Source organism: Neomonachus schauinslandi, chromosome 8 (genome assembly GCF_002201575.2).
Source record: "Neomonachus schauinslandi chromosome 8, ASM220157v2, whole genome shotgun sequence".
Taxonomy (NCBI): Eukaryota; Metazoa; Chordata; class Mammalia; order Carnivora; family Phocidae; genus Neomonachus; species Neomonachus schauinslandi.
This window is the reverse complement of record NC_058410.1, coordinates 60,433,458-60,458,349: the sequence shown is the minus strand read 5'-3', so window position 1 is coordinate 60,458,349 and position 24,892 is coordinate 60,433,458. Positions and strand designations below refer to the sequence as shown.

At 36.4% G+C, this 24,892-nt stretch overlaps 1 protein-coding gene across 1 annotated transcript in view; it reads right to left on the bottom strand.

Moving 5' to 3' along the window:
* The window catches only part of USP45 (ubiquitin specific peptidase 45), a 69,436-nt gene that overhangs the window by 33,538 nt on the left and 11,006 nt on the right, over nt 1-24,892 (bottom strand). Inside the window, exons 5-8 of the mRNA XM_021693423.2 lie at nt 22,591-22,691; nt 7,336-7,478; nt 6,848-6,943; nt 3,286-3,416 (exon numbers count right to left, since the gene is read on the bottom strand). Coding sequence (XP_021549098.1) covers nt 3,286-3,416; nt 6,848-6,943; nt 7,336-7,478; nt 22,591-22,691 — 471 coding nt within the window. The remainder of the gene's footprint in view (nt 1-3,285; nt 3,417-6,847; nt 6,944-7,335; nt 7,479-22,590; nt 22,692-24,892) is intronic.

Below are 24,892 nucleotides of genomic sequence, written 5' to 3'. Positions count from 1 at the left end.
AATACAATTCTTGTATCAACAGATTAAAAAACATATGATATTTCAACAGATGCAGAAAAAGCATTTAATAAAATGCAATACCCATTCTTTTTTCTTAAAAAAAACAACTAACATTTATTATCTCATGGTTTCTCTGGGCCAGGAATCAATGTGTCCCAATGGTAATAAATAATGTTCATTTAAATAACAAATATTTGTTGGGCGCCTAGGTGGCTCAGTCGGTTAAGCGTCTGCTTTCAGCTCAGGTCATGATCCCGGAGTTCTGGGATCCAAGCCCTGACGCGGGCTCCTTGCTCAGTGGGGAGTCTGCTTCTCCCTCTGCACCTCACTTCACTCGTGCTCTCTCTCTCTCTCAAATAAATACAAATCTTAAAAAAATAAAATAACAAATATGTTGTTTTTTAAGAAAAAAATGAGTACTGGAGTTTACTGAATGTTTCTATTCTTGATGAAAACTCGCAAAAAAACTAGGAATGGGAATTTCCTCAACCTGATAAAAGGCATCTATGAAAAACCTACAGCTGTTATCATACTTATGTGTGCAAGACTGAATGTTCTGCCCCTAATATCAGAAACAAAGCAAAGATGCCTACTTTTTACCACTCCAACATTGTACTGGAGGTCCTTGCCAGTTATATAAGAAAAAAGTATAAAAGGATACAGATTGAAAAGGAAGAAATAAAATGGTCTTTATTTACCAATGGCATTATTGTCTACATAGGAAATCCTGAAGAATCTACATAAAACTACCATAACCCTTGAGCAAGGGAACAAGAAATAAGATCAATATACAAAAATCAAGTATGTTTCCTTATATTTGGAATGTACAAATGGATATTGAATTTTTTCTAAAGTACCAATTTACAATAAATAGTGTTTAAAAATATGAAATTCTTAAGGTAAATCTAACAAGATAGTGCAGGATTTGTAAGCTGAAAACCACAAAAAATTGATGGGAACAATCAAATACCTAAATAACTGAAAAGATATTTCATAATCATACATTGGAAGACTCAACATTGTTAAGATGTCCTCTCCAAACTGATCTCCAAATGCAATCCCAATTAACAAACTGATTCTAAAATTCACATAAAAAAGCAAAGGACCTGGAGTAGCTAAAAAAAAAAAAAAAAAAGTCTGAGCACTCACACTATCCAATTCTAAGACTTACTATGAAGGTACAGTAATGAGACAGTGCAGAACTGGGGTAAGGGTAGACATATAGATCAATGGAACAGAACAGAGTCCAAAAATAGACTCAACATATATGGCTTAAATCTTCGCCAGATTTTTTAAAAATTACTTTTCTTAAAGAAATCTCTTTTTAAAGTAAACATAATAAAGCAAATGCAATTTTTAAATGTTTTCAAATAATGTTTGATCCAGTAAGTCTATTTATCCTACAGATGTACTTTCACAAGTGCGATACACACACACACATTAAATCAAATAAGTCATACCCACATGTACTAATATGGAAAAATGTAAAAAACATATTAAGCAAAACAAGCAAGTAGCAAACAATTTTATTTATGTCTGTGCCTGCATAATCACTTTTGAAAAAAATATGGTACAAATAGTATTTTGAACTTTTATCCATGAGCACCTATTATTTTAACAATTCTAAAAATTGTATAAATCTTCAATAAAACCAGGAGTACCTGGGTGGCTCAGTTGGTTAAGCGTCTGCCTTAGCCTCAGGTCATGATCCCAGAATCCTGGGATCAAGCCCCACGTCAGGCTCCCTGCTCTGCAGGGAGCCTGCTTCTCCCTCTCCTCCCCTTTCATGCACTCTCTCTCTCTCTGAAAAGATTTTAAAATCTTTTAAAAAAACTTTATAAAACCAAAAAAAAAAAGAAAGAGGATACAAAACAATTATTTTTGGCAGAGCCAAAAACAATTCGAAAGCACATAGAATCCTAAAAACTTTTCAACTCCGTGAGGCACCAATGTCACAAAAATCTGAGGATTTTTTTGTTCTTCGGGCTTTGAAAAAAAAAACAGCATTTGCCAACCAAATGAAACATAATAAACCCTCTTTATTTTGTACTATATTCAAAATACCATGGCACATTTTGCTAAGTGAAATAAGCCAGTCACAGAAAAACAAATAGCATGATTCCACTTATATAAGGAATCTAAAATAGGCAAATTCATTGAATCAGAGAGAGTGCAACGGTGTCTACCAAGGGCTGGAGTGAAGGAGAAATGAACATACAGGCATAATCAATGGGCATAAAGTTTTATTCAAGCAAGATGGCAAGCTGCAGAGATCTGCTATTCAGCATTGCACCTTAATCAACAATAATCTATTGTACACTTAAAAAATTTTAAGAAGGCAGAACTCATGGTAAGTGTCCTTTCCACAATTAAAATTTTTTTAAAAAATTAACAATGGTATAGTTCTAGAAGATAAAATATAATACCATGGCACAAATAACTAGCTTAAATTAAAATGAAATTTTAAAGCCTGGAGATATACAAAAATGCAAGTTCCCATTTAAAGAATTTTGTTTCTATATATTTTAGTAATTGTGGACTGGGACTAGCTCATGAGCTCCATGACAGGGTCTATTTTTAATATATTATACATTGTGTACCCTTAGATTCTAGCAAGTACCTGACACAAATAAGCTCTCAGTTTTTTAGATGAAAGAATTAAGTCAGGTCCTTTATGGTATGTATGTATTTCTGGGCACACAAGGATTTTGTTTTTGAACATATAGTACTATCTTGAGAAATTCACTTAAATTCTATTTGCCTCGAAGCTCATCTTTAAAACTAAGGAAGGCACCTGGCTGGCTCAGTTGGTAGAGCATGCAACTCTTGATCTTGGGGTCATGAGTTTGAGCCCCACATTGGGAGTAGAGTATACTTAAAAAATAATAAAAGTAAACATAAGAAAACTAGATTTAGATGACCTATTAATAGCACCTTTTAATTCTATAATGTTCTTACCTTTGTTATTACATCATGGGCTTCTGAATCAGGAAAGACCTCTATTTGAATCCTGGCTTTGTCACTATAAAACTAGGTAAGCTACTCAACTTCTGTGAGTCTCAGTTTCCTTATTTATAAAATGGGGATAAACAAGCACTTCTTCAGAGTACTATGAGATATAATTTACATAAAGCACAGAGTTGCAACTAAATAAGTATTAGTTCTTTCTCTTGAGAGTCTAGACAATAATAGCGATGTTACAGTAAGAGTGAAACTACTCATATTAAGTGATACATTAGAATTTTATAACTCAATTATTTATATCAAGAATTTAGATGCACCCACTTCTGACAAAGCTGATTAAAAAGAACTTTAGGAGAAAGTGGTCCTTTTTCAGTCTCCTTCATGCTGTGAAGAAACACCAACAAGGCTGTGGTCAATGTTCCAGGGCTTGAAAGTTCCACTATTAATGGGTCCTTTAAAAACATGATCAACTCTGTGTCAGAAATACGCAATTTTGAAACTAAATATTATTAAAAATCTAAGTTATACTTTGCTTAAATGATAACTAAATTGCCTTAAGTGTATTAAGAAACTTTATTCCTACATATATAAGATGAATATTAAAAAATGGAAAATGGAATTAAATGCCTTACTTTGAAAAACATAGGTATTCTCCTAACATTTGCCCCTTACTTAGTAAAACTATTAGCTTAAGAGTAAAATCACCAACCTCTAGTTGCTTATAACTGTCCCTTAATGTGCTCTCCTAGGGGCGCCTGGCTGGCTGAGTCAGTCCAGCATGCAATTCCATCTCGGGATTGTGAGTTTGAGCCCCACGTTAGGTATAGAGATTACTTAAAAAAATAAAGTCTTAAAAAATGTGCTCTCCTAAAAGCAGAATTACTTATCTACTTGATATGTATACATCTTAATATATGATCACAAATTACATTTGTTAGCAAAACTCCACACCCTTCTTTTCCCCAAATATTTTACTAATAAAATAAGGAATGGGAAATTATGTCACAAAATTGATACACCATTCTCCTTCTTTACAAGGGAGAGACATAAAGCTTGACAACAGCAGCTAAAATTGTGTGAAGGAGAAACCCACTTTATTCTAGAATTTCTCCCCCACCAAGTTTTGTTTTCTAAAATGTTATCTTCACCAGTAACCCTCTCTCCTTATAAATAATGAATAAAAAGCAGATCCCAAATATAATCTTAGGACATTACAGAATGTTATTTTCTAAGACAACTATCAAATATGGTTGTCTCATTCACGTATTTATGAAACGCAAGTTATGTATATATTTCATACCAACTATCCTTAAAAATCTACCATCTGACTAAAACCACAGAAAGGACAGGCTATAATTTTGCATAGCTTCTGAATATCAAAACTGCTCTTTGCCATGTTGAAGACATGAACAGACACTTCTCCAAAGAAGACATATAGATGGCCAACAGACACATGAAAAGATGCTCAACATCACTCATCATCAGGGAAATGCAAATCAAAACTACAATGAGGTATCACTTCATGTATCAGAATAGCTAAAATAAAAAACATAAGAAACAACAAGTGTTGGTGAGGATGTGGAATAAAAGGAACCCTCATGCACTGTTAGTGGAAATGCAAACTGGTGCAGCCACTGTGGAAGACAGTTTGGAGGTTCCTCAAAAAATTAAAAACAGAACTATAATATGATCCAGTAATCACTCTGCTGGGTATTTACTTAAAGAATACAAAAACACTAATTCAAAGAGATACATGCACCCCTATGTTTATTGCAGCATTATTTACAATAGCCAAATTAGAGAAGCAGCCCAAGTATCCATCAGTTGATGAATGGATAAAGAAGATGTGGTATACATATACAATGGAATATTATTCGGCCATAAAAAAGAATGAAATCTTACCATTTGAAACAACGTGGATGGACCTTGTAGGCATTATGCCAAGTGAAATAAGTCAGACAAAGACAAATACCATATGATTTCACACGTGGAATTTAAAACAAAACAAAACAAAAAACCCAAAAACCAGCTCATAGACATAGAGAACAGGGGGTGAGGGGATGGGTAAATTGGTGAATGAGGTCAAAACAAACTTCCAGACATGAAAAGAAAAAAAAAAAAAAGAAAACCACCTATGAAAAACCTATAGTTAACTTCATTCCTATGTTAATGAAAGACTGAATATTTTTCTCCTGCTCTGGGGATTTTAGGCAAGGATGTCTGCTCTCTCATCATTTCTATTCAGTATGTTACTAGAGGTTCAAGCCAATACAATAAGGTAAGGAAAAGAAACAAAAGGCATATAGATTGCAAAGGACAAAGTAAAACTGGTGATTCAAAGAGTAGTGATCTACACTGGTAGTCCTCCAGCTCAGGTCAAATCTATGTCCCAAAGACCAAAGATCTAAGATTGAAACTCTCCTCTTAGAAGAACACAAATCTAAAGTGATCAGCTATAATATCTAATCGCCATATAGTCCTCTCAAGATACAGTTCCACATGTAAAGCACCTAACATTCAATCACATTTAATAGGAAATCTTTTCAAATGACTAAGCATTAACTCCAATTTAGTAATTTTCACTACCTCACTACATTTTAGAAGAGGGCACTGGGCTCTGCTATAAAAATTTTAAAGGGCTGAACAGGCAATAAGTTTACAGGTTGCCTTTTCAACAAAGAAATACAACAATACTGTCTTTCAAAACTGCCTCTGTGGAAGAAAAATCTAATATTACTACATTGGGCTAAGAATTTTTAAAACTCCCCTTTCTTGTTTTCAAAAGCCATGAGCTATTACATACATCTCTTCCTCCAAAACACACACACACACACACACACACAAATGAATTTCTAACTAAAAACCTAATTACTACTGTCAGGGCCCTCCAGCCAAAGACTACCAGGAACACACTGGTAGTTGAACAAGAGGGGTTTATTACTTGTTGCATTTAGGAAGAACACACACCATGGGAAACCACAGGGTGTCTCAATAAGGGGGTACTGGAAAGAACTGATACAGGATTTGGGCTTTGGCTGAGTAATCTGGGGGAGAGTCTAAGGAAGCAAAGGTTTGCTCTCAATTGAATGCTGTCAGAAAGTGGAGGCAATTCTTAGCCTGGGTATCTTGATAAATCTTATCTTTGAGTTAGGGTAACCCAAATTCTAGTCTCTTTGGGAGGTAAGAATGAGGCTAAAGCTATAACTAGTAAATAGTAGCAGTCTCTCACTTCGGTCAAAATAGGGTGCTTGAGATTTTTCTAAGTGGTAGACTAACCTTGTTTTTGTCTGAGTTCAGATAAAATTATGAAGTGGCCTTGCTTTGTCTTATTTTTATCAGTCTCAGAGCAACCTGGCCTGAGGTTGGCATTCTGTGAGATTGTTTGAACAATATGGCCTAACTGTGGGTGCCAAGCCAGCTTCTGAATGTTAAGGGCTGCTCTTTTTCTTTATTTCTTTTCTCACTAGCTTAATAGCCTATTTTTAGACTAGGCCCCAAAAAATCTTCAGATGCTCACTATTAAAATTAAATCTACTTTTAAAGAACTAAAATGCTATATTTAAGCAAATGTTACCAGTAACTACGAAACAGGAGTCCTAGACATTTTGCTCAACTAAATCCAAACCCCTTTTGTTTAAAAGTTGCCTTGATATCTTTGTATTGTTTGACCCATGATATGTTTGAACCATAACAGATCTTGAAGGTATAACGTTAGAATTTTAAAATCAGATTATTTTCACAAAATGCTTTTGAATTATTTTTTCAAAATATTTTTTCAAAACACCATCTCAGTTAACAGTGCTGAGAAATACAAAAGATCAATTTTGGCACCATCAGTGGCTCATCTAAAAAGAGCTATTATCCCAGTAGTCATTCTTCTTACCAGCTGAGAGTCTGGGGAAGGAAAAATCTTGAGTTTTGTCCCATTTTCTTTGTTCTCATTCATCAGTTCCATAAGAATGTAAGATTGTGCCAAGTTCTAAAAGAAAGCAAATGTAAAGTCTTCTGATTCGGTTGTAATATCCTCTGATTCTATGGAAAAAATGGTCTCTTCAACTCTCAAATGTCATCTAGCAGAGCAAAAAAATTTTTGAGTTTTAAAAAACTTGACTGAGCACATTTCACATTTAATAAATGTCAGTATTATGGACAGAACCATGGTAAAACACAGAGAAGGCCTTTTGGAAGCACTGTGCGAAAAGGTGGTGTGTATATGTATGTATGTACATAGCAACGGCTACAGATAGCCTAAAACAAAAAGAAAACAGGCCTTTCTAGGCGAACGTTTAGCAGTCAATTGCTAGTTTACAGGTGTGTCAATAAATACGAAGTTATCTTTTACATTTTACAAAGATTCCTGATGGCTCTTACCTGCATGACTGCATTAAAAAAGCAAGTATTTCCTAAATTTGAAATTCCTTTCACAGACGGTACACTGCTGCCTTTTCTTCCCTTCTTTTTTTCACCTGTTTCACATTTTTCCTCACAAAGTTTTAGGATTCTAGAAAATGCACCTAAGTTAGAGAAAACATAACTGACATAAAATGTAAAATCAAATATGTGTATATATATATATATAATTTGAAATAATTTAAATACATTAATTAAAATTAAGATTTTCCCCTGAATTGGTATCCCTGAAGGGCAAGAATACAAACACAAATAAATGTCTCCAGTTTGTATCTTACTGCTACGTATTAATACCACGTACGACACTGAGGGATAAATTCCAGATGAATTACATAGTTAAGTATAAAAGAATAAAGTAAAAAAACAAGAAAACATCCAGATCCCAGTTCCTAAATACTATTCCCCACTAAAAGAAATGAAAACTTCTTGAAGAAAAGGCTGATTCTAAACCTAGGACAGCAAAGAAACAAAGTAAACCTATAACATTTTTATTGTGCCAGAAAATAAGGAAGTGCTCAAAAAAAGTGATGAGTAGGTCAAAATACACATGCACCATCCTGAATAGGTTCCCACTGGTCCACTCTGGGACAATCTGAGTATCAAAATAAAGAAGGGTCATTAATAGTTTACTATTCACTGAACAAAATGAGAATGGGTCAGAATCAATAATAGGTTTTTTAAATTGGAGGAAAAGGGAAAAACTCTTCCTTACAAGAAAATGCCAACTAATACACAGAAGAAATAATGGAATTGTAAAATCACCATATAATGGCAATTTTTTTTGTATTGTTCTTGCAACTTTTCTCTAAGTTTGAAACTTCAAAATAAAAAGCTTAAAAAATTAGAACTATAATATAAAAAGGAAAATGCCTATATATATGGTACATAAGTACATGTTTTGGGCTCACTGGTTTATATAATTAATGAAGATTTAAAAATTATATCAATTTATCATGTTTCAAAACAACCTGAAAATGAACAATTTCTAACATTTACAAACTGACATCATATCTATTCAACAGCACATTACTTTCTGAATCAAAATATAATTTGAGGGGCGTCTGGGTGGCTGAGTCCATTAAGCAGCCAACTCCTGATTTCAGCTTAGGTCATGATCTCAGGATCATGAGATCAAGCCCCACGATGGGCTCTGTGCTCAGTTTGAGTATGCTTGAGATTCTCTGCCTCTCCCTCTGCCCGTCCCCCCACTCATGTTTTCTCACTCTCTCAAATAAATAAAATCTATTAAAAATATATATATAATTTGAAGTTTGACAGGAAATTCCCAAGTTCTCAAATCTTTTATTTTAACCAAAATACTCTTTTAGGGGCACCTGGGTGGCTCAGTCGTTAAGCGTCTACCTTCGGCTCAGGTCATGATCCCAGGGTCCTGGGATCGAGCCCCGCATCAGGCTCCTTGCTCTGCAGGGAGCCTGCTTCTCCATCTCCCAACCCCCCTGCTTGTGTTCCCTCTCTCACTGTGTCTCTCTCTGTCAAATAAATAAATAAATAAAATCTTAAAAAAAAAAAAATTCTTTTAAATTTCTTTCAACCCTCAGATTTTGTAGTTCTTTGCAATTATGTTTTATTCATCTAATACTGACATACTGCCTTGCATTGCTAATTAATTTTTAAATATTTGGCTGTCTCCCCAATCAGACTGATGGAGATCAGAAAATGTCTTAGTACTGCTCTTTCTTCCACAGGGGTATAACGTTGGGGAGAACATACATAATAAAAATTCAATATAAATGAAAACACACCAGATTAAACAGCAGATTCAGTAGCACCTTAGCCCTCCATGCTTTGATGTGTTTTTAAGAGTAAATAAGACATCCCCTCCAGGGGCGCCTGGGTGGCTCAGTTGGTTAAGCGACTGCCTTTGGCTCAGTTCATGATCCCAGAGTCCTGGGATCGAGCCCCGCATCGGGCTCCCTGCTCGGCGGGAAGCCTGCTTCTCCCTCTCCCACTCCCCCTGCTTGTGCTCCCTCTCTCGCTGTGTCTCTGTCAAATAAAAAAAAAAAAAAAGACATCCCCTCCCATCCTGCCCTTCTATGCAACAACATTAAGGGAGATGAACAGGGCTGGAGGTAGCCCTGTTTTCAGGGACAGAAACAGAGAGAAAAGACCATAAAGAGAAACTGTAATCTCAAGTATGGGCAGACTGATGTCATACGCATCCTGTTGGTTCAAATAAGGAGTGACTTGGCAACTGTGACTTTTGCCAAAGAAAAAGCATCAATCAAGGGGGGTTAACACATTTCCTTATAAGATTTTCATAAGGATTAAATGCAAAGCGACTATCTGCAAAGCACCTGGCAAGGTAAGCACCATGTAAATGGGTGAAAACAGCCCGAGAGCCTCCCCAAAATTGTTATTTGTGCCAAAATCCATACCTTCATAAGTGATCCTTCATGGCCATTGTTTATCTGCCCTCACTTTTTTCTTCTCTTTAATCATTTCCTATAACATCCTGGGTTTTTGCCCTCAAGCTTAGCTCTTATTTCTAATTGATTTTCGGAATTGCTAATATGAGTTTTGCCTTTTTATTGACTTTGTGGTTTTCATATCTTCTTGGCTTTTCTTTCTAACATGTGGAAACATCTTACCTCATTGAGAAAAATGAACTGGTGGTTTCTAAGGTTTTTTTTCATTAAGTAAATCTATCGCATGGAAAATATTTTTCTTTCAACTCTTAGCAACTTTTATCCATGATGTAATATTTTCCCATAAACCCTATTGCCCGTTTTTTTCCCCCCCCCTTGATTCCTGTTGGCTTATTCTTTTCTCTTTTTTTTAAGATTTATTTGAGAGAGAGAGACAGAGAGAGAAAATGCACACGCAAGCAGGCGCAGGGGTAGACAAAGAGAGAATCCTCAAGCAGACTCCCTGCTGAGCATGGAGCCCAACATGGGGCTTGATTCCAGGACCTGAGATCATGACCTAAGATGAAATCCAGAGTCAGATTGCTTAACTGACTGAGCCACCCAAGTGCCCTTGCTGGCTTATTCTTTAAACATTATTGGTTGTTACTAGATGTGTGTTGTCCAGATACTGAGGAGTTGTTTTTTACTCCCAACCCTAGAGTTCTGAGTTAACACAAAAAAGAAGGAGCAAGATAGATCGCTTCTCCTGTCTTCCATATATTAAAACAAGTAATAAGAATTAAACCCCATACTAGAGCTTGGGGGCAAAGGCTGGTACAATCAATGGAAAGGTCACTCAAGGGCAGAGAACAGGCATGGAGAAAAGGAAAAGCAGGAAAAAGCAAGACAGTATTCAAACCTGCAAGTGGATGTAAAAGCAAATGAAATAAGCCAGTCAGTGGTCAAGAAGCATTTCACAAACAAGAGGAGGCCCCATATGGATCCTGGCTGGGTTTGCAAATGAGAGCAGTCCACCTCTTAATTAGATCTGAGATTCCAACTAGAGCCTAGAATAGGCAGGTTTCAGCTCTCATTATTGATGTTGCCACTAGATGGCTTCATAATGACTTTTAAGAGATTTCAGATGCTAGAGTAATTAAATCCAAGCATTAGTCCATCTTTTTGGGTAAAGTTGTTACTCTGATTTTATATTTACAAAACTCAATCTCCAACAGGTTGATTTGCCCAAAGTCATAATGACAATCTTTTGATTATAAATCTATTGCCATTTTACCACCTAATTTCTCTTCAGTGATTTAAGTACAATAAGAAGAATTATAAAAGATAGGAAGGCAAGAGTCTTACATATCTAGGTATATGCAACCCTGATCAAATGACTCCTCAAAAGTATTTCCTTCAGTTAACATTGCCAGAATATTTTTTTGCTTATTAACATGAAAAAATGTTGGGGAAAATAAACTATGCAGATTATACTAACCATACACACACACACACACACACATCTATAAAACATATTTTATATTATATATATAAATATATATTATATTATACATAAATATACATATTATATATATAAAACATATTTTTCATATTTTTGTATTTTAATACATTTAGCATTGACTTACAAAATATTTCCAGAAATAAATTACATTTTATTCTTACAAGAATAATTTTTTAAAACTGTAACATGCAAATTATTATGTATATGTGTACCACATTTACCCATCAGTTTTTCAAAACATCTGGGATAACATCCTAAAGTAAACAATGTTCATAAGACCATCTGGACAAAACTGCGGGCAAAAAAAAAAGCATAAACATATGGAAAAACAGATTTTATCCTTCCCTTAAGCAGTAAGGGATGACAAATGTTGAACCTAGATATATCCACGCTTCACTGTGCGATGCTTTTCAGCACCACCTGGCTCTCCATGCAGAGCCACCAAATATGGACAGCACTGCCAGAAAGAACATATCCACAGGGCAATGGCAATAAAAATAGTTTATTTCATGGTTAAATAGCCACTTCACACAAGTGGCAAGGGTCTGTTTATTGCCTTTTACATGTAAGTCTGAGAACATATTCACAATTATGCTATTAGACTTAAATAAATACATCAGATAATTTAACTAGAAAATAAAATGACATTTTCTAAGAACTATTTAAATGTGTTTAATTTTTTTTTAAAGATTTATTTATTTGAGAGAAAGACAGAGCGTGTGAGTACTGAGCAGGGGGGTGGGCAGAGGGAGAGGGAGAATCTTAATCAGACTCCCAGCTGAACGCAGAGCAGGACACAGGGCTCGATCCCACAACCTTGAGGTCATGACCTGAGCGGAAATCAAGAGTCGGACACTTAAATGACTGAGCCACCCAAGCACCCCTAAGTGTGTTTTTAAGTGCAAGTTTTTGGTTTTACTAAGTAGAATATTTATAAAATGTAACAATTCAAATTCAATTGATTTATTAAATTTCCATTTTATCAGGTACTATATGAACTACTATCTGTAAATGTTTATATTTAATTGCTTATGATTTATGAGTATAAAGACTGATATACAGCAAACAGCATAGAGATATTAAACCTCACATTCATAATAACATCTCAGCAAAACTTTTAGAAACTAAGTATACATGTACATTTGCTCACTAAGAAACTATCAGCTGAGAATTTAAGATTCTAGTTTAAAACAAGAGTACCGGGGCTCCTGGGTGGCTCAGTCATTAAGCATCTGGCTCTGCCCCTCCCCCTCTCAAATAAATAAATCTTAAAATAAAAAATAAAACAAGGGTATCTGAATCAGTCTCTCAATAATTTGACATACTAACAGATGTGTGGGTTTTAATAAAGAGTAATGTATTATTAATGAGGAATGATTACTAATCATTTTGCTTATAGAGATAACAACACTTCTCAATCTGGCAGTAATTTTAGATCATATTCACTTTACGAACTCTTCCTTTATAAATACAGAACCAAATGCACTAAGGGCTGAACTTCAAGATGTTTTGAAGTACGGTATAATTAGAAGGATAAGGCTGCTGCAGCAATAACAAAAAAGACAAACTGATAAAATTTGATTACCAATTATTTATTTTGTTCTCAACTTTTACCTGATCCCATGAAATCCCCATAATTAGAAAGATTCATCAAAGATTTTCAGGGCTACAAGGTTATTATATCAAAAGGGATTTACTCTATCTCACCTTCCTTATCTCTTTATATTACCAACACTGTCATCAGATATTGTACTTTCGTAATAAAATAAACATAGACCCAGAAATCAAAGAACATTGAGAGAAAGCTTCAGGCATTCCAGATAAAATTTTTAAAGCTCTTTTAGATCTCTGTCGTTTCCCTTTAAGCCTAGAATCTGAGTACTCAAAGAGTTGCTGGTTAACTGAATAGACCTGATAGGTTCTATACATACCTCAGGTCTTGCAAGACAGAAAACTGGGTGATCACAGCACCAGAAAAGAAAAAAAAATTTTTTTTCAACAACTTGGCTAAGACTAAGGCTATCTAAAAAGTAATCTTAAGTAGCTCAAATTTTCCTACCATAAAAATGACTCCAATACAAAGATCCTATGATCATCTTTTTTTTTTAAACCAAATTTAAAAATATCAAATCAGACATATATTAAAAAGTAATGTACAAGAAATTGTAGGTGAGGGGCGCCTGGGTGGCTCAGTTGTTAGGCATCTGCCTTCGGCTCAGGTCATGATCCCAGGGTCCTGGGATCAAGCGCCACGCTCAGTGGGAAGACTGCTTCTCCCTCTCCCATTCCCCCTGCTTGTGTTCCTTCTCTCACTGTGTCTCTCTCTGTCAAATAAATAAAATCTTAAAAAAAAAAAAAAAGAAAGAAATTGTAGGTGAATATCCTTATAATAGCAGAGTACAAAAGTTTTCAAAGCATGGCCCAAAAGACTAAAAAATCTTTACAGAAAAGATTGATGGATCTGGTAATGAGGACATTAAAAACTTCATTATTGCCAAAAAATAAAACCCCTAAAAACTATAAACAAAGCTAAATATGGGAAAATAGGTATTCTTGTCAATTATACCCTGTGTATAATCTTTCTGGAAGGCAGCTTAACAACAGTAATCAAAATTTAAGGTGTGTTTCTAAACTGTCCAAAAATTCCAAAAAAAATAAATAAATAACCTACAGAAATAAAGAGCAAGTACAAAGAGATGCAGCTTTCATGGGAGAAAACTGAAAACAGTGACTAGTAAATTTGTTGCCAAGCAATAATAAATGTCTACCTTTTCTTAAAGTTATAAATATTTGTAAATTACCTTGGTTAAACCAAAAGGGGAACACTGGTGATTCTTGAGTTTCCCATGGGCACAGGGAAAATAAATTTATTTTGCAGTTTGCTTATTTAAAGAAAGAGTCTGAAAGAATTATTTTCTCTGATAATTGTCCCCACTGTAGAGAGGACGATGAAATTAAGGCACACAGTTTTTAGTGACAGGAGATTCAAACCGAGGCAGTCTGGCTTCATATTCCACAAACTTAACCGTTTTGATCTACTATCTGTCTGGATAACAATGGATTATAAGGTTAATAAGTGTGATAATTTAAGACACTAATGAAATGTTAGTGGTGATATGAAAGAAAAGGCCACACTACTCTTTAGCAAAAGCTGGATGTAATCAATTGCTGGATGTCTTTGGTGTGAATTTACACCTTTATTAAAGTTTATAGCAGCCCTTCTCAAAGGGTTCCTGAAAAGAATTAAAGCCCTAATGGCCTAGGCACTCACTGTATGCAGTTAACTTCTCCCTATACATTTGCAAAGGTACTAAATAGTTAGTGCCATCTTTGGGAGAACTGAGAAAATAGTCACTCAGATAATTTCCTGTGTTATGTAGTTTCAATAGAGAACTCTGGATTTATATCCCTACGGGTAACAATTAGTTGTTTTTTAAATGCCCAACATCTTTTTGTCCCTAACCCCTTTTACACATGGAAGTAACTATTTTTAGTGCTTATTTTTGAAAATGCAAATAAATTTTTTAGGTGTGTGACTGTCACTTTATAGCAAAACAGAATGTATTACTTTTTAAAAAAAGTTATAAAGTATTACTTTATATTCAAATTGTTGCTATAAAAGGGCACAGTATTATTTATCCTCAGATATATTATTTCAGATCCCAAACATGCCATTTACTGTTTTTTTTAATGATTTTATTTATTTATTTGACAGACAGAGACACAGCAAGAGAGGGAACACAGGCAGGGGGAGTGAGAGAGGGAGAAGCAGGCTTCCGCAGAGCAGGGAGCCCGATGCGGGGCTCGATCCCAGGACCCTGGGAGCATGACCTGAGCCAAAGGCAGACACTTAACGACTGAGCCACCCAGGCGCCCCGCCCTTTACTTTCTTATTTCAAAAAAAGATACAGCAAACGTATTCCTTTTTTTTTTTTTTAAAGATTTTATTTATTTATTTGAGACAGAGAGAATGAGAGACAGAGAGCACGAGAGGGAGGAGGGTCAGAGGGAGAAGCAGACTCCCTGCCGAGCAGGGAGCCCAATGCAGGACTCGATCCCGGGACTCCAGGATCATGACCTGAGCCGAAGGCAGTCGCTTAACCAACTGAGCCACCCAGGCGCCCCAAACTTATTCCTAATAAAACCAAAAGAACCAACATACCTAGTGTCTTTTTACACCAAAAGCATAAGCTTAATGAATTTAACAGAATATATTTTATGCCCTCTTTAAGCTCTTTGAAAGTGGCATTCCACCAGTATTAAAAATTATGGGCCAAAATTATTCAGAAAACAATGTGGGATTGTCAATCATCCATCTAGTTCACAAAAAGTAAACCAATATTCAATGATATTATTTCACCAGGAATACCTATATTCAGTAAGTATTTGTAGAATATTTACATGACATTTACAAGACTAGGACATACCTCAGCCTTCAGAAAACAGTGGCCCACTTTCTAATAATACATATTTCTCGGTTTTCACAATAAAGTTTTCTTGCTTTTTTTATATCTTGTGTTATAGGTGACCTTATTATACGGGGATTTTACTTGCTTTTAGTTTTCTGGTATTTGAGGGGAAGGTGTGGATTTTTTTTTTTAAGCAATCCTAGGATCAGATGTGAAATCTACACAGCTGTAAGCATTCCTCTGGGAACCTGCACTGGGGTTTCCTCAACTGCCTAATGCAATTACTTAAGCCAGTCATGTAGCATTAATGTAATTTGCCCATTTCTACAGCTGAAAAGTTTAATCTTTAAAGAGTAAAAAGAAAAAAACTTGCCGGCCCCGCACTCCTGTACATTAGAACCAAATAATAATTACCTCACCTGTCTATTCTCCAAATTCCACTAACTCCTGTTAACCATTAGCCTTAAAAAATCTTCAGTCATATAATAAATTGATACTGCCACATGAATGAGTAGGTATATATACAAAGGCATTTCTATCCATCTCCATGTTACAGTTAAGTGATCTTCCTAAAATACAAAACTGATTGTCTACTTCTCCACTTAAAATCCATTAGTGGCGGGGCGCCTGGGTGGCTCAGTCGTTAAGCGTCTGCCTTCGGCTCAGGTCATGATCCCAGGGTCCTGGGATCGAGCCCCGCATCGGGCTCCTGCTCGGCGGGAAGCCTGCTTCTCCCTCTCCCATTCCCCCTGCTTGTGTTCCCTCTCTCGCTGTGTCTCTCTCTCAAATAATTAAATAAATTCTTTAAAAAAAAAAAAATCCATTAGTGGTTCCTAACTGCCTACAGGATAAACTCTAAACTTACAAGGCCCTTCAATATCTACTCCTACTTACCTCTAGTCTCACCCTCTCACCAGCCCCCAACATCACAAAACTTAACCTACAGCTCTATAGGATTCCCTGATCAAGCTCCTTCATCAATGAGCTATTTCCTCCACCTGAACATACACCCCTTTCCTCTTGGCCTACCTAATTTCTACATATCCTTCAGCTCTTGGCTTAGAAGGCTCTTGCTCTAGGGGCACCTGTGTGGCTCAGTCTGTTAAGTGTCTGACTTCAGCTCAGGTCCTGGGATCAAGCCCCCGCTCAGTAGGGAGTCTTCTCCCTCTCCCTTTGCCCCTCCCCCTGCTCATGCACTCGCGAATGCTCTCTCAAAAAAAAAAAAAAAAAAAAAAGGCTCTGGCTCTAAATAAAAATAGCCAGTCTACATTCGATACTACTCCAAAGTATCCTCATAGTCCCCTGCACTTGCACCATCACAGCACTCCCTAAGCAATTATTAAGCAATTAAGTGTGATTTGTCAATTATCCCTCACTTGACCAGAAGATTGAAAGGGCAGAAATAGAAATAGATCTGTTTCATTCACTATTGTATCTCCAGTATCTAGCACAGCATCTGGCACAAGGTAGAAGCTCAAGTATATTAAAAGCTGAATGAATAAATAAAATAATTTTGAGATTAACATTCAAGGCTTTTTTGGTGAAAATGCAACGCTTTTCCTACTTCTTCAGTAAAACTCATCACATGCTAGCTCAGTTCAATTCAGCAAGTATTTACTGCTTAGCCACACTGAGAATCAAAGAGACTATGAGCCAGGGTATAATCCTCAAGGAACGTGCAGTTTTATAAAAAGACATATACTGGGTGATGAACATTAAGGAGGGCACCTGACATAAGGAGTACTGGGTATTGGGCGCCTGGGTGGCTCAGATGGTTAAGCGTCTGCCTTCGGCTCAGGTCATGATCCCAGGGTCCTGGGATCGAGTCCCACATCGGGCTCCCGGCTCAGCGGGGAGCCTGCTTCTCCCTCTGACCCTCTCCCCTCTCATGCTGTTTCTCTCTCGCTCGCTCTCTAAAAAATAAAAAATAAAATCTTTAAAAAAAAAAAGGAGTACTGGGTATTATCTAAGACTGATGAATCACTGACCTCTACCTCTGAAACCAATAATACATTATATGTTAATTAATTGAATTTAAATTTTAAAAATATTTTTAAAAAGACACATATATACAAGAAAACTAAACACCACAAAACCACGTGTTCTTAGACTCTAAGGTATCCTGCACATAAGTAGAAAAGATAAGGTAAAAGACTGGGAAAGTGTCCTTGAAATAGGATGTACTTAGGGCAAATAAGGTTGAAGACAGAAAATACAGACAGAAATGTGCTAGTTCAGCAGTTCTAAAAGTGGATCTGAAGACACCCTCCTCCTTTCCCAGGTCCTTAAGGTCAAACGTATTTTCATAGTAAGCCTAGGATATTATTTGCTTTTACTTTCATTCATTCTGTTATATAATGCATTTTCCAGAGACTATACACCATATCATAGACGAATACAGAAGTAGAGAGAATACAATTATTGTTTTTATTAAGCTAGACACTAAAGAGATTTATAAAAATGTAAATGCCACTTACTAAGTTTGTGTTGTTTTACAAAATTGTTATCTTTCCTAAAAACATTGTGTTAACATGTCATGGAAATTATTGCTATTTTTCAGTGATTTAATAAATATTGTAATTTTTTATTTTAATTTCTAACATGATAAATATTGATAGGTATAACCCACCTAAGCAAAACTCTTTACGTCCTCACTAATTTTTTTAAGAATCTAAAGGGCTACTGAGACCAAAAGCTGAGATTCACTGAGCTGATGGTATTTACAAATGGATGGGACATTGGCTAAGATTCTCTGTGCAGAGTAGCTAAATTAGATGTATTAGACATGAAACTGCTCAGGCTTTGCGTAACTTGACATGTGTAAGGTACAGGTACAGGCTTTTCTCAGCAGTTTTCTTAGAGCAAAATATAAAAAGAATCCTTTAAAACCATTCTTATCCTCCCGCCTAAAACACAATAGTTTCATACTCTTTTTGAATTGCCATATTCAGACATTTTTATATTTCAACAGTCTTCACAATTATCATTTAATAGCTGCATAATCATAATCCAGCATTCCTACAAACCTCAATAGCTACTTCATATCTGATTTTTAATGTATTTTATAAAAATAAAGCCTCATGCAAGAAAGAATATTGCAGATTACTATCCCAAAAAAACTTACTTCTAGAATGCCAACGGATCTTATTTTAAATCAAACTTGCCTGAGAGATACTGTAGCTTGGAACACAAGGATAATGACATTTTGACCTGGAACTTCTGGAAACCTTGAATTCAGGGCTATGTCTCTCCCTAACTTTGAAGGCTCGACACACACTCAAACTCCCTCAAGAACCTGTTTCCCATTATTCCAGGTGCTACCCATGGTTCCATAAACACAATTAAGGGTTACACCGGTGCTTCCCACTACCTGAAATCATTGCTTTTCTCATCTCTACCTATCCAAAATTCTTCCTTTAAGGGTCAGCTTGAAAGCCAACTCATTCACGATTCTTTCTCAAGTCCTTTTCAATTGAACATTATAACCTTTTTGAGTACCTATTTTTTTTTTTGAAAACTTTATTTATTTGACACAGAAAGACGGGTAAAGCAGGAATACAAACAGGGGTAGTGGGAGAGGGAGAAGCAGGCCTCCTGCTGAGCAGGGAGCCCGACGCGGGGCTTGATCCCAGGACCCTGGGATCATGACCTGAGCTGAAGGCAGACGCTTAATGACTAAGCCACCCAGGCGCCCCCCTTTTTGAGTATCTAAAGAACTTTGTTTGAATAGCACTCAGAATACAACTCTATTCTGCTTACCATTAATCTTTAGGATAGGAACTGTCTTATCAGTCTTTACTCCCTGAAATACCACGGAAAAGAGGGAGGAACTGCTGAGGAAAATAAGGGTCAGATGAACCATAACCTGCCCCAGGTCAAATAGCCAGTGATTGAAAGAGTCAAATTTGAATGCCCGACCCCACACCGTGACAAAGCCCATGTTCTTTCTACCATATCGTTCCATGCTCCCTACCTTATATCCTTTATGATAATAAATTCAAGAAATCTGTAAAAATGGAATGAAATCAGACTGTCTTTATCCTTAACCTCAAGGAACCTCTAAGATGGAAAAAAAAAATCCAGATAAAATATTTCCTATAATTGTACTTTGGCCACCCCTGGCATCATACCCCTACATATCTTATTGTGGCCAAAAAAGCACATTAAATGTGCAGTTTTCAGGGGCGCCTAGGACTCAGTTGGTTAAGCGACTGCCTTCGGCTCAGGTCATGATCCCAGGGTCCTAGGATCGAGCCCCACATCAGGCTATCTGCTCAGCGGGGAGCCTGCTTCTCCCTCTGACCCTCTCCCCTCTCATGCTATTTCTCACTCTCTCTCTCTCTCAAATAAATAAGTAAATAAACAAACAAATAAATAAAATCTTTAAAAAAAGTGCAGTTTTCAGGAGGCAGCATTAAGACCAACAGCTGTTCCTAAAGTGTTAAATGTCTATCATCACCATATTTTCCTGGTTCTTTATTTGAGCAGAATTGGAGCTATGACTAGTATGCTTGGGACAGAGTAAGGTTTCAATACATGTTTGTTAAATAAATAAATGAGTGAAAAAAATTAATCATTTCTTCTGTCTGGAACCTGTGTTGACCTCCTCCAGTTCCTTTGCCAATTTGTCCGCTATCATTGTCTCGAGCAATAGCTAACAGAAACACTTGTATATTGGGCTATAGAAAATATAGCTGATAGGGGCGCCTGGGTGGCTCAGTCGGTTAAGCGGATGCCTTCGGCTCAGGTCATGATCCGTGGGTCCTGGGATCGAGCCCCACGTCCGGCTCCCTGCTCAGTGGAGAGCCTGCTTCTCCCTCTCTCTCTGCCCGCCTCTCTGCCTACTTGTGCTTTCTCTCTCTGTGTCAAATAAATAAATAAAATCTTAAAAAAAAAGAAAATATAGCTGACGACTAGTATATTTTAATGTAATTTTTCAGTTTCTGAATGCCACCTGCTAAGCAGTTCAATTCTGCACCAAAGGCATTTCAAAATTATCATCTCCATTCACCCTTTCACCTGTACCAAAACCCCAAGGTGAGTATGGATTCTTCCCACTCTCCCTCACTCACTACATCTAATCCACCCACTTTCCACCAGTGCCTCTGCTAGTTTCTCACCCACCCTACCACAACAACGTCCTCTGACCTTAATGATCTCCTCACCTCAACTCTTAACTCCAACCGTCCATACAGCAATTAGAATAATGTTATTTAAAAAAGATGAAATGACGTTACTCCCCTGCTTAAAACACTTTAATAGCTTCCATTACACTTCCAATAAAATAAAAATTCTTTACCATGGAATTCCTTACAGTATCCTTCATGAACTCCCACACTCACTTTTTTTTTCCCCACTCACTTCCTCATTTCATTCTACTCTCTCCCAGCAAACCACACTCCAGCTATACTGGCCTTTTTTGATCACTGTGACCACTAGATTATTACCTATCCCTGCAATCTCTTCTTTTCCTTTGCACATATCAGAAGTTTACATATAAATTTTTTTTTGTCTGTCTCTCCCACTATACTGTATACCCCAAGAGAGCAATATAAAACTGTTCTTTTGTTTTATCACTAATATTGAATAAAGTATAAAACCCAGCATGTGGTAGGCACTTAATATTTCTGAATGAAGAAACTGCTTCCCTATATACCCTTCATTTAGATCAACATGTATTATATATTGTTTATATGTTAGGTAACAACATACATAGTTAATGAAGTATATAACATATAATACATTACTACTGAATAATAACGGATTTGGCCGCCTTTTGTACCAGGTTCCTGAGAAGTAACCCCTAAATCCTGGGATCTCCAGAGGGTCAGGAGTGTCTTTCTTATTCTTGGTGGGCCCCTAGACAGTTTATGCTAATAAGATTACTCAGGATGGCAGCTAGCCATGCCAGAAAGACCAATGTGTGATTAGAGGGTTGAGGTACCGGAGACTGAGTTCAATCACATGGCCAATGAGTCAAGCACTGGTGCCTATTCAATAAAACACCAATTAAAAACTCTGGACACCACAGCTCCAGGTAGCTTTCCTGGTTAACAATACTCTGTGTGGATGATAAACATCAATGTGCCAGGAAGGTGATGTATCCTAACCCCACAAAAAGAAGATACAGGGGCTTCATGTTTGGGACTTTTCTAGTCCTTGCCCAATGTGTATATTCTTTTGGCTGGTCCTGATTTGTATCTTTTTTCTGCTATAGTAAAACTATAATTTTAACTATAGGACTTTCCTGAGTTCTCTGAGTCATTCTAGCAAATTACTGAACCTAAGAAGGGTAGTGGGAACCCCTAAATTTATAGCCAGTTTGTCAGAAATGTGGACGGCCTGAAAATGCAGGAGCCTAAGGATGGTGTCTGAAGTGAGGGCAATCTTGTGTGGGACTAAGCAAGCCCTTAATCTGTAAGGTTAGCCTAACTCTGGGTGGCTAGCGTCAGAACCGCACTATGATTACGTAACAAAGAATAGATGCCACTTCATAAATACGTGTTGGGCACCGTGCAAGCATTTTTACATACATTATTTCTAAATGTTTAGAACACATTATCTCTAAGCCTCACAATAACCCCACACATTGGAATGATCATCCTAATTTTTAAAGTAAGTAAACTAAGAAGTAAAAGACACACAGACAATAAGTAATTTAAGTGGAGCCTGAATTCAAACTCAGCACTGTTTGACTCAGAAGCCCAAGATCTAGTCACTATCCTCTCTAGCTTCTCATATTAGTTACGTAAATACAACACAAGATAACATCACAAGATTACTACCTAAGAATGCATGGCACTTGTGCAGAAAGGTCTCAGCAAAATCTAAGGTATTATTTATGAATTTACAAACTCTCTATATGAAATATAAAATATCATACGTTAATACAAATTTCTTTGGCAACTGCTTAACTTACTTGTTTGTGTTTTAGAAACATGCTTCTGGAGAAAATCAACTGTTTGGGCCAAAACCTTCTTATTACACTGTGTTGATAATTTTTCATCACATTCATAACACCTGAAAAAATACAAATATGTAAGCCGATATTATGAAAGCATCTTCAATAATGTTGCACACCAGGTAATAAAGTAATAAAGTTGATATTTATCCAGTCTTGTCTTTAAATTGGGGTGGGGTGGGGTGGGGCAAAAAGTATACATGTAGAGTGAGGCATTAGGTAAGTCTAGAGAAATAAGCAGGAGACAGTTCATACAGAGCCTTATCATTCAAATTAAAGTTCTGGTACTTTATCCTAAGTGTAATGGAAAGCCATGAGGAGTTTTTTAAGGAGGGGAATGATGTGATCCAATCTATATCTTAAAAACATCACTCGGACTAATGTCAGATGGAGGGAATCAGGAATAGAAGGTCAGGGTAGAAGCAGGAGATCTGGAGAAAAATGAACAGATTTATTTTACAGAAATTTCAGGTAGAAACAGAGAAGTATAAAAATAACTGCCATGGAACGAGGGAAGTGGATGAGGGTAAGTCAGTGATTCTCGAACAGGAGGAATTTTGCAACAAAGAATTATCAGCTCAAATGACGACAGTACTGAGATTGAGAAATTCTGGTCTAGAGGAAAGACTTGCTGCAAGTTGGGAATGTTTAAAGTTGGGTGATGGGTATGGAGGATTTCATTATACCATTTTGTCTACTTTCGTCAAAGGATTAAAAATTAAGATAAAAAGGGAGAGAAAGTAAGTGCTAGGTTTCTGGCCTGAATACTTAAGTGATGGAGGTGCCACTTATAGAGACGGGGAAGACTGGGTAGTGTTTTGTTTTGTTTGGGGCTTAGTTGGGAAGAGAGAGCTCCCAAAGAGATTTTCAAAGCACATTACTTTTTAGAAAATTAGCTTCCACTAAGTTTACTCATTAGTGCATATAGTATTAACAAAGATTTCTTCTATGTATTATCATTACCTGCTTCCTTTAATTTCATAAGATCCAACGGTCAAATAAAAACATATATTTGAACATATTGAAAGTATAATGTGTTATACCAATACCACCTTACATATTCACAATCTTCTTATAATTAATAGGGGTCCTGAGATTAATGGCTATAAACTAGGTTTGGATTCTTTTTCTAAATAGCACTCAAAATTCAGTCAAATATTTACTCATACTCAAAATACAAATATTACTCTATCACTTGCATACAGAAATACATAGATACATAGATAAATCTGTGAAGGAAACAAGTCACAGAAAACATTCCCAAAACATCTTTTCTAATAGACCATGACGGAATTCAAACAATGTAGAATTACCAGGTTTACACTATTATAAACCCTCAAAATTTACTGACATACTATTGCCAAAAATAATAAAAATTGCTCATTTGCAAAATATTGAAATGTCAAGAAATTTTTACTGATGCTGCAATTTAATTTTTACTTGCTATAAAATGTATTGTAACTTTAAGAGTACAAAAAGAAAATGTGAATAAAAACCACACAATGGCAGTGAACTGGAGAAAAGAGGACAGCTCAACATAAATTAATTCTACTTGTTTCCATTAGAAATAACCAAAAAAGGGGCGCCTGGGTAGCTCAGATGGTTAAGCCTCTGCCTTCGGCTCAGGTCATGATCCCAGGGTCCTGGGATCGAGTCCCACATCCGGCTCCCTGCTCAGCAGAGAGTGGGCTTCTCCCTCTCCCTCTGAACCTCCCCCTGCTCGCGCTCTGTATCTCTCTGTCTCAAATGAATAAAAAAAATAAAAAACTTAAAAAAAAAAGAAATAACCAACTGAGCTCCTAAGAAACTAGGGAATCAAAAGACTTGTTTTAGTGACTGGATGTTTACTTTGTAACCAGTGTCTTTATATGTAAAATGAGGGAACTGGACTTGGTTCCCAGCCAGGATTAAGTAGTAGAAACACCCGAGCAGTTTTTACACACTGCATATGCCCAGGCTTACCCTTTCCCCTCTAGGGAATCACCAAACCACCTGACTGCTTGAAGTACCTTCCTTCTCTAGAACTCTGGAATTCTGTATTAGCAAGTTCATTATGAAAAATCAACTACGAAGAATGTTTCTTTATCCTATGAAGAAAATGTTTAAAAAAAAAAAAAGTAGAGGGATGACTAAATTTTTCCTTATTTAAATTTTATATTCATGGGTAATGTTACTTTTCTTAAAGTATTCCACAGGTTGTGTTCAAGCTAAAAAGTGTAAGGGGGGTATAACATCTTTAAATATCTTACTTAGTAAAGCT